The sequence below is a fragment of the Peromyscus eremicus genome, chromosome 2, assembly GCF_949786415.1.
Source record: "Peromyscus eremicus chromosome 2, PerEre_H2_v1, whole genome shotgun sequence".
In the NCBI taxonomy this organism is placed as follows: domain Eukaryota; kingdom Metazoa; phylum Chordata; class Mammalia; order Rodentia; family Cricetidae; genus Peromyscus; species Peromyscus eremicus.
The window spans coordinates 2,016,942-2,037,042 of NC_081417.1; the positions used below are offsets into that span (position 1 = coordinate 2,016,942).

The following is a 20,101-nucleotide window of genomic DNA, read 5'->3' on the forward strand; positions in this document are numbered from 1 at the left end:
CAGCACCCCAATAGGTTTGTTCTTAGAAAAGTCAAATGAACGGAAACAAAGTATGCTATCCATTCATCTTGGCTTTATTCACTCACCAGCATGCACATGAGGTCCCGTTTTGCATTTTAAAACTACCTTTAAAAAGCCCACTGCCGATTGTGGGACACATTGCACAGCCTTGATGCATGGGACAGGGCTTGGACCAGCCTCTAATGAATGCACCAGACTCTGCTGACTCCCTATGGGAGGCCATACCTTGCTGGAGGAGGGAAATGGAGGGGAGGAAATGGGGGAGAAAGGCTGGAGGTGCATGAGAAGGGAAGAGAGGGGGAATCTATGGTGGGTATGTAAAATGAATAAAATGAATAAAAAATTTCTTAATAAAAAAATAGGCCATGAATTTGAGATGAGAGGGTTTAGAAGGAGGAAAGGGAAGGGTGAAATATTATAATTATAATTAAAAAATTTAAAGTGAAGTAAAAGAAGAAGTTTGATGTATACAGCGAAGCAGAGAGGGAGGCATGGTAATGTTTTATTCTTCCTATTCCTCAACTTGTTTATCTTTTGCAAGAGTGAGAAATTGTTTTGTTGTTGAAGGACCTACACTGAGCTCCCATTCCATACTTTTTATCAGCTTCTCAGCGCTCATCTTCTTAAGTGTTGAATATGATTTCACTGTATAGCAGTCTCCTCCAACTCATCAAAAGCTTTACCTCTTGTGGATTTGGCAATAATAAATGTAACAGCTTGCTGTGGGATGGTGTGTATGTCAAATGTGTTGCTGGTTGGTCAATAAATAAATCACTAATTGGCCAGTGGCCAGGCAGGAAGTATAGGCAGGACTAACAGAGAGGAGAATTGAGAGAACAGGAAGCTGGGTGAGAGAGACACTGCCAGCCGCCACCATGACAAGCCGCATGTGAAGATGCCGGTAAGCCACGAGCCATGTGGCAAGGTATAGATTAATGGAAATGGATTAATTTAAGCTGTAAGAACAGTTAGCAAGAAGCCTGCCACGGCTATACAGTTTGTAACCACTATAAGTCTCTGTGTTTACTTGGTTGGGTCTGAGAGGCTGTGGGACTGGCAGGTGACAGAGATTTGTCCTGACTGTGGGCCAGGCAGGAAAACTCTAGCTACAACAGCTACAACTATAGCAAATATTTTTTTGTAAATTCATTTTCAAAATGAATGGGAAATTATCTAAAACTCTAGTTCTAGGCCTCATATGCAAAGATAAGATTTACATTATTGTTTGTTGGTTTGTTTTCCTTTTCTTCTTTCAGTTGTTACACTATCATTGGTGGAAAAATATTTAGCTTATCCCTTATCTAATTTTATTCAATTAACACTTGAATAGTTAAGTTTGGTCTTGGCCCTGTGCTAACTATTGAAATCAGAACTCTGAACAAGCCACTTTCAGTTATTAGTAACCTGTACAGCAGAACTTACCAAGTACAGTGTCAGTGAATCACTGTAAGTACTTTGAGAGCTAAAAGCAAATGAAATAGATGTTTGAAAAGCTGAAGTTAACACAGGTCTTTATTTTTTTCCCAAGTTTGTCCATTCTTCCTTAATTGTCAAAAGAGCTATAACAGATTGTTTCTGTGTTTGAAAAAATGCATTAGGTTTATTTTTATCACAAATTCAGCATTATTTTCTAAAGAATAATCTTTAGAATTAGTTATTGCCTTTACTTTATAACATCCTCAAAATATTAAATCCATAGCTTAAGAATTTTTGTACCTAGGATATGTGATGCCTACTTAATTTTTGGCAGGATATGGAGCTTTCAAGGTCAGATTTCCAATGTTAGTAAAACTTTCTGTTCTTTGTAAGGAACAGGAGGGCTTCAAACTCATATGTGTTATACACACATTTATATACATATATATGATATACACATGTATATATGTGTGTGTGTGTGTGCATGTGCATGCGTGTGTGTGTGTGTGTGTGTGTTTGTGTGTGTGTGTTTGTGTGTGTGTGTGTAGGGGTACCAGAACATATTTTGTGTTGTATGAGTGAGGAAATCAACAATCTATTGGTTTTTAAATTATAAAAATTTGCCACAGCATTTGGGACACTGGGAATGTAACTAAAGATGCTTTCACCTGAGTTCTGTGTGTTCTCTAGTTTGTGAGCTGAGCACAGGAAGTAGAGGTAGAAAGAGGGACAGGGTTAATAATTTGGAATATTAATATCTGCAAAATGTCCAACTTGAAGATATTTCTCTTTCTATGTTTCCTGCCTGCTGCCTAAAGTAATCAAATTAGATTTACTTTTTAGAATACAGGTAATTTACTTGCCCTCTTTCTCCTAACTTTTACCTTCCTCAATAGTAACACACAGACAGCCTAAAGAATAAGCAGCAGGAGTGGTGTGTGTGTGTGTGTGTGTGTGTGTGTGTGTGTGTGTGTGTGTGTGTGCGCGCGCGCACATGTTCACATGTACTGATGTAGGTGTTCATGCATGGGTGTGTGTGCATGGGTGTTGGGTGTGGATATATGTGTATGTGTATATGTTGATATTTTTAAAAAATATTAGAATAAATGCTGTTGGGGAGTCTGCAGCCTCTTTCTGTTACCTCTCACAACTCTCCTTCTGGTTAGCAGTTTGCATGTAATTTAGAGTTTATTCTAAATATTCACCAATAAAGAAGGGAAGTGAAACTTGAAGAAGAGAATACATGCCACTTCATAAACTTTTAACTCTCCTGCTAAGCTCTGTGTTAGTATCACATAAACAAATATGACAGACCAAATGGCCTGTGCCTATGGATCAAATCTAGAAAATCCAGGTTATACAATTACTGGTTTAAATGTATTTTCTCTAATGGAAAATTTAATTTTAAGATAGCTAATAACCATTGTCTGACATTTCTAAACCACTGATTTCTTTCCAATTATTTGGGGGAAATCAAGTACTTAATCTTTACTGAAAAAGAGTTTAGCAAGTTATTCCCAATTTCAAAATGTTCTTTTTGTTTCATGGATTATATTGTAACAGCAATTTGCCTGCCTGCCTTATATGAACAAATAACACTAATTACTGATTGTTATCTCAGTGCTGTAATATTTGAACTCCAGAAGTACAAATGCTTGAATGTAAGGTGTGAAGATACTAGTTTGGTATTTACTGGCAACTATAAGATTTCCTATGCAGAATAATATGTGTTTTAATATTCATCAGATTCTTATCTCTATCAGCTCATTTGTAGATATTAAACTAAAAACAAAATTGCTTTAGGGTTTTACCTACAAGCTGTTCTCACATTGGGAAATAGTGGCTCACAGGGCTTAAATAACTTGCCAAACATGAAATCATGGCTACTGTAGCCAACTTCATTACCAATATCATTTTCGATGATTCTCTACTATCCAATGAACATTTAAATTAGAAATAAACAAAGATTAATTAATTTTAATAGACTGATTTTGAGCTATTAAAGAAAATGGCATTTCAAATAAAAATGCAGTTTATTTTAATTTCATTTTGTGAATAAATAAAGATATGTTCACTTTAATTTGTAAGTGTACAGGCATTTCCAAGGTAAATTTTAAGACAGCATGTTTTAATAATTTTGATGGCAAGGACTCAACAATAGGCAAGGACTACAGCAATAGGCTTATTAATATTAAAGAGTTGATATTATTAAATAATGATATTTTTAAAATAAATAGTGTTTTATATTTCAAATTCATATACCTATGATACACCCATAAAATTTGCATAAATAATGTGTAAATGTTTGAAACCATAAGCAGAATATATGTAATGCAGAAACTGTTTCCTTAAAACATAAAAAACTGATTTTTCTGATTGAAAATTTCAGAATATGTCCAGATGTGCTCAATATGCTCATACCAAGGTCTCTGAATTGGTAGTTTTATAGCTGAGTTTCTGCTTACACCATAGGGTACTAGTGGTGTACTTTAGTAATCCCAATATTATTATTACCATATAAGTTTTTTTTCCAAAATTAAAGATATGAACCCAGATTCCTCATCATGTAGCTCTAAGTCCTCACATGGCCTTCCGAAGTTCTGAGCTGTGGAGTCCCTGCAGCTTAGCTCTTAAATTACCAATCTATGACTTGGTACTGCAGACAAGGCCCCAGAAGGGCAATGCTTATCACTGGCAGTAAGATACTGTTAGACTACTCAAGAATGTGCAAGATGAAAATAAGAGTATAAAAAATTCTAAAATTTTTCTCAAAATATCATTGAAAGAATATTTCAGAGATTATTAATTTAGTAACATTTATTTGGGCAAATAAATTATTAGCCTTTGATTTAAAACTATAAAACATTCCATTAATTGCAAATTTGAAATTTCTTTGGCTGTTAAATATTTTTCTCCAAATTTTAAACAGCAATTGAAAAAAAAAACTACAGGGAAAATGTATTTAGTGTAAAGAAACACTTACCACTTTTAAATCTCTTATCTTTCAGGAAAGAACGGTGACGATCAGAAGGCAGACAGTAGGAGGATTTGGATTAAGCATAAAGGTAGCCATCTTTTCAGTCCGTCTTTGCAAAGGCTGAGCTAAAGGCTAAGCCTTTATGTACATTAAAATGTTGGTGACTCATAACACACAAGAATGGCTCTGTAATGTTTAGAGTAGTTTGTGATCTGGGATGTTCTTATAGAACTGACTATCATTATCTTCTTATTTAGATTTTACAAGAAGGGACTGGGGACCTTACCTAATGTTAAGTAGAAGTTGGCAGCTTTGTTTATGAAGCTTCCCATGAATATGAACTATGGTGATTACAAGAACCTTTCCTTTCTCCTCTAGTAGCATGGAAAATTGATGGGTAGAATGGAAACAAGTTTCTATGGGGGAGAAATGGGAACAAGTGAAGATTGACTGTATTTTATATTTATCATTTATCTTGACTTTCACTTGTTAAAGAGATTTCTAAATTTAATATATTAATTCAAAGTTTTGAACATGATATTAAAGAGCTTTTTAATATGTACAGTGTTTTCAGTGTTCACTGGTAAAACTGTATCACTCATACAGTTTATCATCATTGAAATGATTGATAAAAATGAGTGAATTAGTTTGTATGTGAATACTGAAGACTTAACCCAACTACATTAATTCTTTTATCAATCTGACTTTCAGAATTATTAAATGAAATATGTTAATCACATTTCCTCATGGTGTCTTTGGTGAATATTTAAAGACATTTAACCTAGTTCCTGCTATCTATGTTAGGAAAGGAGCATCTTGAATTTGTGATTATCACCTTTTGTCAACTTTGTCAAAATGAATTAATACAATGGCAGTGTGTGTAATACCAGGAATCTCAATATTCAAAATATTTGTGCTAAAATATACTTTATATGTATTTGTCATCAATTCAGGCAAGGGACACATACAGAACAGATTATATGACAATGAAATTAAGCCAAAGAAACATATATTTTTTCCTTGTTTTCTTCAGTTAAATACTCAATGTTAACACACACTGGAGTCATAGTCAGATCTGCTAAAAGGAAGTTAGTGTATTAACAAAGAATAGCAGAAAGAAAATTCTGTGTTAGACAACTGTGAAGACATTGCCAGTAGAATCAATATTAGGGAGGTTTTAGCATGTAGCTTTTGTAGTCTTATGTTTTCTCAGCTCCTGCCTAGCCCTGAGGTCAGGACAAATCTCTCCCTCCTGCATTTTGCAGTCACTTGATCCCAAGCAAACACATAGAAGATTATATTATGTACAAATTGTATGACCTATGGGTCAGGCTTCTTGCTAGCTAGCTCTTGTATCTTACATTAACTCATTTCTATTAATACATGTTTTGTAACATATTCCATGGCATTACCAGTCTGCTGGCATCTTTCTTCTACTTTGGTGGTGGCTGGCATTTATCACGCTTCTGCCTTTCTTCTTCATGTCTCTCTCCTTAGATTTCCTGCCTGTCTCTAAGCTGCCTTGCCATAGGTGAATACAGCTTTATTTATCAACCAATCAGAGCAACACACATTCACAGCATATAGAAAGACATCTCAGAAAGACATTTATGTAGTATAAATAATCTTAAAGTACCACCATCCTTAAAAATCTTTAAAAGTTCAGTCTTACCAGGTGGTGGTGGCGGTACATGCCTTTAATCCTAGCACTTGGGAGGCAGAACCAGATGGATCTCTGTGAGTTCAAGGCCAGCCTGGTCTACAGAGCGAGATCCAGGACAGGTACCAACACTACACTGAGAGACCCTGTCTTGAAAAACAACAACAACAACAAAATTTCAGTCTCCTTAAAGCATCCAAAGTATCTTCAGCATTCAAAAGTGTAGTTAGAAGGTTTCTCTGGTTCCACCTGGCCCAGTGTGGTCCAGACAAATCTCTCTCATCTACAGTCCCACAGCTGCTTAGAAAATAACCAACGAGAGGCTTAATATTGATTAAAACTGCTCAGTCATTGACTCAGGCTTATTACTGACTAGCTCTTACACTTAAATTAACCCATAATTCTTATATATGTTTAGCCAGATGGCTTGATAACTTTCCTCAGTTCTTCCTTGTCATCTTGCTTCCTCTGTGTCTGGCTGGCAACTCCTGATTCTGCCCCTCTTCTTCCCAGAATTCTCCTAGTCTGCTTGCCCCACCTATACTTTTTGCCTGGCTACTGGCCAATCAGCATTTTATTAAACCAGTGTGCAAGAGCATTATCCCACAGCAAGTTTTTTTTTTGATTCAACACATGGATCCTGAGTTTTAGCTGCAAAAAAACTTCTTTTAAATACATTAGTGGAAGGGTACCAGCATGTCTATTTGGGTCACTATCTCAAACTACCAAACATGCATTATTCAAAGTGAAATCCAGCTGTCACTGCCCTAGCAGCTGATGAGAGAAGTGTCTCACTACAGTGTCTACTGTGGTGTTCTGACATGTAGTGTACAGATGACCCCCTAACCTCATTGTTGTGGTCTCTACTGTGCACTCTATTCAAATTATCCATAAGGCCTCCCTTCCATAGTCTCCAGATCATGCTGCTTGCAGATGACCTTTCAGGTATACCTGCTATAGTCTCCACTATGCAGTGTGTAGTCTCCATTTTGCACTGAAGGTTCAAGTATCCATTCAACTCATCATTTTGCAGTCCATGTCCAAAAGTCAATAGCCAACAATGCCAACAATACTCTATTGTAAGTTTTTTTTCCAATACTTTATCAACATACCTTAGACAGAATTGACACTTTAGACATACAGGTTAAGTAGTAAGTCCTGAGTTAAGACCATAACAATCTATGATACTTCCTCTCTTTTCATTTGGTGGAGGTTGGATACATAGAGAAATATTATAAAATAAGTTGATTAGTGGCTAAGGTCAACTTAAGCAAGATTATACTTTTTCTTTCTTATTTTTCCCCTTCTTGGCAGTAAAAAAAAGTAAAAATTTAAAAAATAAAGTTGAATACTAATTTATTAAGTGATTTTCTATCTCATATCTATACTCAGTGTTGGAAATGAATGTTCATCAGTAAACATATTCTGAAATGCTGTATTTATGCTGGTGGATACCTTAGGGAGTTATTTATTCTAAACCCAAAGCAACACCAGAGGTTTTAAATGCCCCCTTCAACTCCTTCTCAACACAGCACTTCACTTGTTTAGATATGTACTTGGTTTTTCAACTACCAGGTCCAAACTCCTTACACTGTTGTGATAAAACAGTATTTTCTTGCAGTTATTCTAAGAATTTATTTTATTTTCTTTTATCAAAATTTTGATTCCTTGTTGTACTTTCCTCCTTTCATATTTGAGTCAGTAACCAAGGACTGCTGTTGGAATCTTGGCTGACAATTGACCTGCCTATGCTTTCATATGGGAGTCTGATACTAATTAGGAAATAAAGATGGTTCTGTTCCCATCATGTTTAGACCCCTTTTATTTATCCATCTATTCAGATAAAGGGTCTGTCTGGTTATTTAGCATTCAGAATGAATTGAAAAAGTGCCTGTTTGGCAGAATAGAATAAATTAATGAGAGAATTGAAATGTATAAATATCTAATGCACGTAATCCTAAGTAACAAATGTCAAGATGCCTTGCTTTCCTATAATGGATTTTGAAGATAGTGCCACTACTGATGTTACTTATTTTATTTGAGAAATAAAAATTTTATAGTTAATTTTTACTAATTATTGATCATCCTTACAAGTCTTACAAATACTTAGCCAAGCTTCGTGGAAATGATACTTACTTAAAAGAAATTCTACAAATTTATTTTAATTCTGCCTTGTAGTCATGAAATGTACTATTTATACCTTGCAATTTATTTATTTATTTTTAATATTATGGCTAATATCTGACTTAAAAATATGATATATGACTGTCTATTTCTAGGGAGGTGCAGAACATAGCATTCCAGTTGTCATTTCCAAAATCTCCAAGGAACAAAGAGGTAATATGCTTAGCTAACTCTTTAGTGGCCAGTACTCTGTAATCCCATGCTCATTGATTGCTATGTGAATGGATCCCCTGGATCCTCAGTCTCACACAGAGATTAAATCTGATTCTTCACTTCCTCTTTCTTCTCCTACAGGATAAAAATGGAAAAGTGATTGATGAAAATAGTTCAAATGATCATATATGAACAGCTTCTGAACCATTGATTAAAGACACAAAAATCAAGTCACATTTTATGGACAAATCCAGATGCAATCACTTTTCTCAATTTTACACACTTCCTGTGAGACTTCATCAAACACTATCAGGAATATACAAAACAAGTATTTATTGAATATTATCAGGAAAACAAGGTAGTATTTCCCATAAAGCATGGAACTGAAAGACTGAAAGCTTAATTCTCAGATATTTGCATAGAGATATCATACTATAAATGCATAAAGAAAATTGCTCACCCATTAAGAAGTGTGATCAATTTTTAATGAGTGTGCATATATACATAAGCAACATGTAAACATCACACACACACACATACACACATACACACACACACACACACACACACATATATATATATATATGTCTTTGAGAACTGTTAATAACATGCTTTGCTTTGATCACATTTATATTCATTTTTCCAACTTTTCCCAGATCCAAATATTCATCCCCAGAGTGTATCACCTGAAAAGTCAACCATGCTACAGTGGAAAACCACACATCCAAGGATATTTGGGCAGCACAAATTGGCTTATTAAAAAAGAGAAAAGCTAAATGGTGGGAGGGGACTGATCATATTTTAAGGGCTATAAAGACATAAGGTGCTAGAACCAAGAAGAAATGTCTGCCTATTTCAGCAATTGGAAATAGCTAAAACATATTATTGAGTTTACACGCTTTGTGGGTTTTATAAATGCTAGCCATATAAAACACTTATAATGTGTTTACAGTTTTATCCTTAGTTAAAATAAAAAGCTTTACTTACTTGACAAATGTCAAGGTATATTCAATTCTTCTTATTCACAGCGGAGCTGTCAGGACTGCTTTTCATCGGAGATGCAATTCTACAGGTATACATCTAATTATTGTTTTTGTGGATGCAAACAAAAGCCAATTTACAATACACTATGTGAAACTGAGAATTTCCTTTCATTGTAGATAAATGGAATTAATGTGAGGAAATGCAGACATGAAGAAGTGGTGAGTTGACTTTTTTCTGATGCTACCATTTCTCAGATTCAAGTTAATTATGAAGGTACAAAATTACGCAGCATGCTACTGTACTGCCAAGGCCTTCCAATCAATTTTGACCCTTAGAAATACAGTTAAAATACTGTCATGACAAAATGTATCTCAAAGTGAAATATATATCTAAAATTTTCAAATGCTTGAGAGTTTATGACAAAAGGATTGATTTCTGTAATTTTTTAAATAACACTAGGGACAAAAGGAAATGCACAGTAAATGTGTATGAGTGTGAGTGTGTGTGTGTGTGTGTGTGTGTGTGTGTGTATATGTGTGTGTGTGTTTGTGTTTGTGTGTGTGTGCATGTGCAGGATAGTGTAAAAAAGGAGAAGGGAGCAATGAAGAGAGGAGAGAATTTGCCAAAAATTTCATTGTGCCATTTTCTTGAATGTTTTTACACGTGTGGAGGAGCAGATACAAATATTCTAAGTTAATAAAGCTGGGACATAGAAGCTGAGCTTCACGAACCATTATAAATAGTTAAATAGATGTTTTCTAATCCACACTTTAATACAAAGGTTAAAGAGTCTCTATTACAGATAATGAAATGACACTGTAAAACTGAATGAAAGTGTTAGACATTTGGGGAGATATTGGTCACAATTGAATAAATACCGTGGAGAGCTCACTGAATTTTGTACTAGTTCCTACTGGAAGAGATAAAGAGAAACTACATTTAACAGGTGCTTAAGGATAAAAGAAGTTATTTTGATGCATTTATACCTTTAAAATATTAGCAGGGGAGCTGCAAATATCTGTGTTAAACTTCCATTTCCCAAATAGTACTTTTGCAGAAAGCTGGGCATCATGGTCTGCTGGTGGTTACCGATGACTTTGTAGTCACAAAAGCATATTCAGGTCATGCTTTTGCCACTCTGTGTTGAAAATCCCATACAACTCTCTGATTTCCTATGAATCTGTGCAAAGCAAGGTGATATTTTAGAGGACAATTTGCAGCAGATGAAAGTTTAGCACAGTGCCTCTTCTGCAAATCCCAAGTTACCTTTAAGTACAGCCACAGAAACAAAGAAACCTTATCTTCAGTCTTAGAGCTCATTATCCAGAAAGAAAAAAGCAAAATGCATTCTTTTTTCAAAACACATGCTGTTACTTGGTGTTATACTTGCAATTTGTTATTCAGAGGCAGGCAGCTTGTTCAGATCAACTGTGCTAGAGCTTTCACTAAACAGATAATCACAGCATGAAAGATTAATGCTAATAGCCTGACTTAGGATGGTGTGTATTCTTAGTTTAATAAAGTTATTAAATATTGTATTGTTAATTATACATAGTTACTCATACTAAACACATTTTTGAAGAAGCTTAATCCTATTGGCCTTAAAACATAGTTACCAATTTTTTGTTTTGTTTTATTATTATTATTATTATTATTATTATTATTATTATTATTATTATTATTTGTTTGTTTTTTTGGACAGGGTGTCTCTATATAAACCTGGCTGTCCTGAAACTCATCATGTAGACTGATGGCCTTGATTCACAGAAATCTGCCCTTCTCTGACTGCGGTGTGCTGGGATCAATGGCATAAGCCACAACATCCAGCTGCACTGATGTTTTTATTTAACTCTAATCTTTGAATTTTCAAAGCAATTAGATATTTTCCCCTCACTGTTTTATTTCATATGTGAAAGAATTTCTACTTCAGAGGAACTGACGTGTTAATTACATACTGAAGAACAAATATATATGGCCTGATCCTGCTTTCACAAAAGCTCAAAAATATAAGTAATTATGAAGTAGCATGTTCATATGAACAGTCCTTATGGAATTCAACGTTTTAAAATAAATTGAATGGACATAACAACATGATGGTTTGAAAGAGCCTTTCTTTAGTTAGTCCCTGGCACCATTAGAAATGATTGATTCAGGCTCTTCTGAGGATCAGTTTTATTTTGTGGAAGTTTCTGTGGCAGAGCTGCTTCTGTGTTTGAATTGCAGGTTAAGGTCCTTCCATGTAAATGGATCCCATGCTGTCCACTGGGATCATTCACTAGGAATTCCTTAGCTGAATACAATAAATGATCTCAATAAATCACCTTCATCTATGTTTTTCATGCTACCAGTTTAAACTTACATAAATCAAATCTGGACTTCACACATTGCCCAGGACCTGTTCTGTACTTGAAGCCTTAGAATAAGATTGATGAAGAATTACAGGTTCTTCACTAAAAACTTAGAGTCAGTGTGTAGTGCCACCTTGAGCAATGTGAGATGGTGTGGACACTGGGCCCTAACTCTTACTAGCAGCTGTGTACAAATCTTGTCTAGACTACTTTCTTATGATGTAGATTCAATTTAATTAATTAACCATATCTGTGCCTTTGTCATTCATCAGCAACAAGGAGCTGATGATTATTGCCATGAGACTCAAACGATATAACACATGATTCTCCTAGCCCATATTAGCACAAAGAAAACAAAGTTTTCCACATTCTGGTTCTACACACATACACGTGCTCTCTCTCTCTCTCTCTCTCTCTCTCTCTCTCTCTCTCTCTCTCTCTCTCCTCTCTCCTCTCTCTCCTCTCTCTCTTCTCTCTCTCTCTCTCCTCTCCCTTTCTCTCTCTCTCTCTCTCTCTCTCTCTCTCTCTCTCTCTCTCTCTCTCCACACATGTACACACACACACACACACACACACACACACACACACACATACACATACACATGTGCATGTAAGTATGTGTATACTGTTTCAACTGATTACAGTCAGGAATCAGTATGAACATTCATGAGAAGAATGACATGGCCTTTTGAGGAATAAGAACGCCCTTTTCATCTCCCTAAGTTTTCTTTTATGTTTGGTATTCCACTTCCTTCATGTCTCCAGGGATTCACCTAACTGGACTAGCAAAGGAATGAAGAAAAGGCAAACACAGATAGAGCTAGGGAAACTGGGATTGGGTGTACTGGGCTCTCTGGCAGAGAAGCTGCAGCACCCTGGAAGCTCAGTGTATTTATTTTCTACAGTTGAAAAGGAAGAGTGGGAGTATGGTATACACATCTGAACAAAAAAGTGGTGTTTACTATTATACAGCTAAGCAAGGAGGCAGATTTAGTTAATATCCCTAGGAGCAGTCTCTATGGGGGAGCAGACTTCAGACAATAAACATCTGGGGAGAAAAAGCTATGGTAGACATTTTCAGCACTCACAACCACGATTCACATTCAAAGCTGAGAAAGCCTTTTCTGGTCATTCGAGCCAAATCTAGGGAGACCTTGGCACTCTCATGAGGCTGAGGAATTGGGGTTCTTGACATGTTTGTGGCCATTTCAACAACACATTTTAACTCATGACTTCACTTGCTCTATTTACTTGTGTAAAGATGATCTACCACCATTAAATTTTACCTCATAATATCAAAAGTCTCTAATGATGCAAAGTTTTTCTTCAAAAAAGAACTGCACCTATTTTCTTTGCAATGTTAAAATTTATGCTGCTGGGTCAGAAATTGTGGCGCACATATTTATTCTAAGTACTTGGGAAGCAGAGGCACGTGGATCTTTTTGAGTTCAAGGCCAGTGTAGCTCTATGTAGCAATTTTCAGGTCAGCTTAGAACTGAAATTGTAATTGTCTCAAACAGCAACATAAAGAAAAAGGGAAGACAAACAAAAAACAAAAACAGAAACAAAAACAAGAACAAAGAAAATAACCCAAAATTGTTCTTTCCTACCTGTCAATGAGCTGGAACCGCACTGAATTGATTGTCTCCTTTACACCTAGCTTTCCACATACCTCTTTTCTTAGTAAAATCACATATCAGAACTTCATTGTGTGGCACTATGTGAATCATACTGTCACTGAGTCCTGTGTGATTCTGTTCTGAGAACAACTCTATGTAACTCAAGCCTTGTGGGTATATGGGCAGTTTTTGTTTTGTTTTATAGAATTTAATAACTATAAAAGCAAGCAAAGCATTGGAGAAAATTATTAGGAAGAACCATTATGAAAATAGTGTTAACTTACAGTAATCTTCATAAAGTAAGAGGGGATGACCTTTATAGTAGTTAGTTATAAATAGAAAATATGCCAAAAATCTTAATATATACAAAGTATGCACTAGGAATCAATATCAGAAAAGACCCAGTTGATTAAAGGGGTCCTAATTTTATTTTACTATTTTTATTTTATATTTTATTATTTATTATTATTATGTTTAATATTTATTTTAGTTTGTGTATATATGGAGTTTTGCCTGCATATATTTCTCTGTACTACTTACGTGGTTGGTGCTGGTAGAAGCTAAAATAGAGTATCAGATTCCCTGGAACTGGAGCTACAAACAGTTTGAGGCTTCCATGTTGTTACTGGAAATGAAACTGTGTTCCTCTGGAAGAGAAGCCTATGCTCTTAATGACTGAGCCATGTCTCCATCCCCAAGTATCCTGATTTTAAAAAGAGAAGATAGTACCATAGCTGAGACTTCCATAAAATAAGACTTTTAAAATTTGTAAATCATCATCATTCAGAGCCAAATGAATGGATGAATAAATTTTTCCAGAAGTTTAACTATAGATAAGCATTTCTGTCTTAAAGTTTGTGGATCTAAATGTGTGGCTTCAGTTTCTCCCATGATCCTTTCCTCAAGAAATTATTCCATAATTTGAAATGCAGATAATTTTATCTTAATACTAAATTTGTGATATTGGATGAAATTCTTTTAAAAAACATAATTCTTATTAGAACTAAATGAGAAGCTAAAATTTTATCTTTTAAATTGACACAATTTTACAGGGGAAATAAACATTTTAAAAATTAATACAAATACAAATTACTAACATTTTAGCTTTCTTAATTGAAGCTTTAATTTAAAATTTCACATGGAGAAAAAAAAGAATGTTTCTTTCCAGTTCATGTTAAGCCAGAAAACAATATTTCAGCACTTACGTGAAACACTTTAGAACTCAGTGCTTCTTTATGTTGAGCAGGTACAAGGACTGTACAGTAGCAAGACCATACTTAAGGTGTGACCTGAACATACAGGTCACTTTAGGCAACAGCAAATAAGGAGAAGATCATCCAGCCCCACATCCTGCATTAGCTGCTAAATGATTCACAACTGGAAATTAAATTTGAGCAGTAGTTGATTAATATCTTCATGAGAATTTGAACTACTGTGGTCACTTTCATATTGAATTAAATCCTATCAAGGGAAATCATCTAAAAAATTATTTAATTTTAAAACTTTCAAATCGTTTATGAAATGTTAATTGCCATAACTAAAAGGTCAGAACTGATACCCATGATGTCTAATATTACAAAAATCAAAATATATAAGATTTTTGCAGTATTTGTTACTTAGATTTAATTGGTACCCATAGGAATTTTCTTCTTTGAATTTGTGTCTGTCACCAATTATATTGTGAATTCTCATGTAACATATTAATGGTTGAATCTTTTCTTGGCAGCTGATTTTGATTAAATTCTTATTTGTAGACCTATTTTTTGAGCAAAGATGAACAATATACTTCAAAGTCTCAAAGTTTCAATTTCTGTAACAGTGCAAATACAAGCCTGGCAAACTGCTGTGTGGGTGGACAATTTCAATTTCTTGTATTGCATTAATTTATTCTTTACAATTTCATATATACCCATATCCTTTCCATTCTCCCACTGCCATTGAAGGCTTCTCCCTTTCCTTCCTCCACCAAGTTACCACCCACATGGTACAAGTTATCTCCTCTGATAATGTAGATAAATACAACAAGGAAAACAACGTGTGGAGGAAAGGATTTATTTGACAATACTTACAATCAAAGTGAGAATTATGGGTAGGAATTCAAGGCACAAACTGAAGCAGAGACCATGGAGGAGCACTGCTTCCAAGCATGTTTCCCCTGGTTTGTTCAGCTTAATTTCTTTCTTTCTTTCTTTCTTTTTCTTTCTTTCTTTCTTTCTTTCTTTCTTTCTTTCTTTCTTTCTTTCTTTCTTTCTTTCTTTCTTTCTTTCTTTGGGTTTATTTGAGACAGGGTATCTCTATGTAGTTTTGCACCTTTCCTGAAACTCACTCTGTAGACCAGGCTGGCCTCAAACTCACAGAGATCCACCTGCCTCTGCCTCCCGAGTGCTGAGACTAAAGGTGTGTGCCAACACCTCCTGGCAAACTTAATTTCTTATACAAACTGGAATCACAAACCCACAGTGGGCTGAGTTCTTCAACATGAATTATGCATGAAGAAAATGTCCCCACAAACATGCTTCCATGTAGATGTAACCAACCATCTTATTAAAATAAGAAACACAAAACCAATGCAAAGAAGAAAGCCAAGAGATCAGAGCTTACCCGTCTGCTGCAGCTAGCCACTTCAGCCAAGAGAGACCTACTTCCTGTGTGTTTGTCTTTATATAGACTTTCTGGTCTGCCTTCTCATTGGTTGTAAACCCAACCATATTACTGCCTCGTCATTGCCTGTTTGTACAGACCTCCAGATCTTCTATGGTTGGTTTTGAGATTAAAGGCATGTTTCTCCAATGCTGGCTGTATCCTTGACCACACAGAGATCTACCTAGTTCTGCCTACCAAATACTGGGATTAAAGGCATGCACCACGAACATCCAGCTCTGCTATGGCTTGCTATTAGCCCTGACCCCCAGGCAACAATATTTACTAACATACAAATAAAATCACATTTCAGTATAAATAAAATATCACCATATTTTGCCTTTTCTATTTTAATAAAAAGAAAAAAGGAAAAAGGTTATAACTAACATAAGAAATACTATATACGAAAGTACATTAACTATATACAATATATACAAGTAAATACCTAAACAATGTCTAGTCCATTTGTATTTGACAAGTTCAGAGAAAACAATTCCATTATTTATCCTATTTTGGTAAGTCCAAAATGTACCTAATTCACTTTCTATCCTAACTAGTCTTCAACTACAACTAACTAATCTTCAACTATAACAAATCTTCAACTCCCTCAGAGACCTAAGAAGGAAATAATATTATCTAATAAAAAAATAAAAACAGGAAGTGCATGCAAGCAACTTCCAAAAAATTTGTGAGTTGACATAAACAGCCAGCTGCCTGGACAGTCACCTGAGGTTTCTCTGCAATGTTGGGGCATCATCTTCAGCCTATAGGCTTAGCATATCTGACAGATTCATTTGTGAAGTAGGATGTACACAAGGTCAACAGTTCAACGTCAAGTTGGGTGAGAGCAGTCCATGTACCAGAAACACCTGAAGTCTACTAGTGTCATGTCATGATTCAGGATTTTAAATTCTGGAAATTGTTGATGGTTTTTTAATTCAGCTGTCCATTCTTCTTGGCTGTGTATATATAGCTTCATCTCAACATCCTGTTCTTCTCCACATCCCTCTATCAAATGCCAGTCTACTATTGAGAGGTGTGAGCTTAGTTACTCTTCAAGAATAACTGTTTCAGCTGCTATTCCATTGCACATCAGAAGCTATCAGCCCACTGCCTGTTCAGCTGCCTTTGAAGAAAAGGGCATTGTACCTTTTCCGGATTATGAAGGCCAGTTCAGGGATGGTGCCATATTGTCCGGGCCTCAGAAGATACCTTTTGATAAAGCCATAACCACACTTGTGTTGGCAAGAGTCAGTAGTCCTTTGTTTCATGTCCTGTCTGTCCTTTTTGTCCTGTTGACTCAAGGATACTTTGTTGTCCAGTGGCTAACTTTTGCCACAATAAAAGTTAACTCCATATGCAGTTTCTTCAATTCCCATATTTTCTCTGAAGTAGATTGGTACTGCCAGGAGCTGACATGTCTCAAAAAAGAAAAATTTTCTAAGTTATTAAAACATATTAAATGCCACATTCTGTAGATCTCTGAAGGGTTTGAAGATTACCTGTCTAAAATATATCTGCTCAGTTTTTAAAACATATCTAATATGACTACAAGTTCTACTGTAATGTCTAACTACTAACTTTCATTTCTTTTTATCCTAATAGTTGGTAATAATAACATTCAAGGATCAGAAAATTGCATTGTTAAATGAATGGTATAAGTACAATTAGAAATACACATATAGCATTTTCTAACAATATCAATTTCAATATATATAATTTGTATACAATATAAAACAATCCAATCCAATGTAAAGTGTTTAAAACTAGTAATTGTCTTTTTCTTTTCTTTTCTTCCATAAAAAAAAACCTTAAATCTAATCTCCTTTGCTTAGCCTTTTTCCTAACCCTTGACAACAAATTGTAACCAACCCCCCTAAACAATGAAAATTATCTCAGACCCAAAACCCATTAAAAAGACCAAAAACCACCTGCTCCACACCACCTCTTTGGGATGTGGGCGTCGTTTCTTAAAATTACTTCCTGCTGGGTATGGGTGAAGTTATCTTTATCCTGAAGAAAAATTTTAGGTTAATTGTCAAATTCTAGGTAAGGTAACTATATCCTTCATTATCCAGTCTGTGTATAATGCCAAAGTTCAGGGTTTATCTCAAGTGCTTATTCAAGTAGTCTTTGAGAATGAATCATCTCAGCTAGTCATGTCAAAATTGCTCTGAGCACCTTGTAGTTCAAAGCTGATCTGTAGATGATGTTTGTCAGGTAAGTGATATTATTATTATTGCCCACGTGGAGTTGTTGTTGTTGTGGGGCCCCATCTTCTTCCTGGAGACTTCAGTTGATGTTAGGCCCAGCCATGATTACCTGCAGAAAACTGACAAGAGACTCGAACACAAAGATATATATGTGCAGCTAATTGAAGCCTTTTTTCTAGAATTAATACTCTATATGACCAGTCATATCTTAAGAAAGTTTAAAATGTATATATATCTATATATCTATATATATTAATCTTGTAAATATTGATATAAAATTTATACTTTAAGAAAATTTTAAAGAATCAGAATAGAATCAAAGAGTTGAGATTTGTAATAGGATAGACCCTTAATTAATTTGGCTTTTCTCCTGTCCCATAGCAGAAGATGGCTCTTTTATTCTGGCATGATACAGGGAGTTTGCATTTTCCTTTTAACAACATGCTTGAGTTTAAAAAGGAGAGAGCCATTCACCAACTCCAAAGTCAGCTTTAAATTTTAATTGAACTGGGACTATTAGAAGACCAATAGTGTTAAATCTTTAGAGAAAAGCAGAAATTAACATTTAGGAAGACATAAAAATTTTTAGATAATATATACCCATACACCGTTTCACTCTGTTTCCTGGGATAGATGATTTGTCCCTTTTCTTCAGTTGTCTCATTTGTCCAGTGTTCTTCAGATTCCTTAACATTCATTCTCCTAAAAGACAAAACAAAAACCTTTCCCCAAGACTAATTTTGGCGATGTTCCTTTTTGGCAAGTTATTATCTGATTAAATGAAAAGGCATGTGTTACTGGTATAAGTTAGTTTAAATTGGATGTTCATGCTGGTTGACGAACTATCACCACCCCTAATTAAGAGGTTTTTCTTGTTCAAATAGAACCTTTATCAATTTTGATGGTACCTGCAGCTTATCTTCTACTGTAGAAACAAAACCAAAACCTCATCCCCAATGTAACACATACCCTGGTTTCCATTCTGAGGTCAGCACATCCTTAAAGTATATAGGCTGATTTAATTCTGTAGTTTTTTCTATTATCCAATGTCTCTCTGCAGCTGTTGTTCCTTTCTCATTGGCATTGAGAAAATTCAAAGTTAATAGAGCATTATGCAGTCTTTTTCTGGGGGGTTTTGTTACCCCTTTCTGTTTATTTAGCATATCCTTTAGAGTTCTGTTTGATCTTTCTATAACTGCTTGACCTGTAGGATTATGTGGTATGCCTATAATATGCTTTATATTGTAATGAGCAAAAAACTGTTTCATTTTAACAGAGACTTATGCTGGAGCATTGTCAGTTTTGATTTGTGCAGGTATACCCATGATGGCCATAACTTCTAGCAAATGAGTGATTACAGAATCAGCTTTTTTAGAACTCAAAGCAGTTGCCCATTGAAATCCTGAATAAGTATCAATGGTATGGTGTACATATTTCACTTTTCCAAATTCCGCAAACTGAAATATTTCCATCTCCCAGATTTCATTCCTTTGAGTACCCTTTGGGTTACATACTGCTGGTAATGGTGTTTGATTGTAGAAGGAACAAGTAAGACATTTCTTTACTATTTCTTTGTCTTGTTGCCTGGTTATGTAAAAATCCTTTTTTAAAACTTTACTATTGACATGATTTTTTTTATGAAATTCTGAGGCCTCCAGCACATTTCCTATCAATAATTTATCAATCCCATCATTGCCTTGTACTAGAGTGCCTGGCAGGCGAGTATGGGATCAGATGTGAGTTACATATAAAGGATGACTCCTTTTCCTGATTGTATCTTGTAACTGAACAAATAGTCAAGTTAATTCTGAAGCATCAGTGAAAATTCTGCAGTCTCAATATGTAATACTACTCTTTCAGCATACTGAGAGTCAGTTACTATGTTG

At 35.1% G+C, this 20,101-nt stretch overlaps 1 protein-coding gene across 1 annotated transcript in view; it reads left to right on the top strand.

Annotated features, from left to right (window-relative positions):
• Positions 1-20,101, top strand: part of Sntg1 (syntrophin gamma 1) — a 507,378-nt gene that overhangs the window by 146,380 nt on the left and 340,897 nt on the right. The window contains exons 4-7 of the mRNA XM_059255595.1: positions 4,446-4,502; positions 8,354-8,411; positions 9,440-9,483; positions 9,572-9,613. Of these exons, the coding sequence (XP_059111578.1) occupies positions 4,446-4,502; positions 8,354-8,411; positions 9,440-9,483; positions 9,572-9,613 (201 nt within the window). The remainder of the gene's footprint in view (positions 1-4,445; positions 4,503-8,353; positions 8,412-9,439; positions 9,484-9,571; positions 9,614-20,101) is intronic.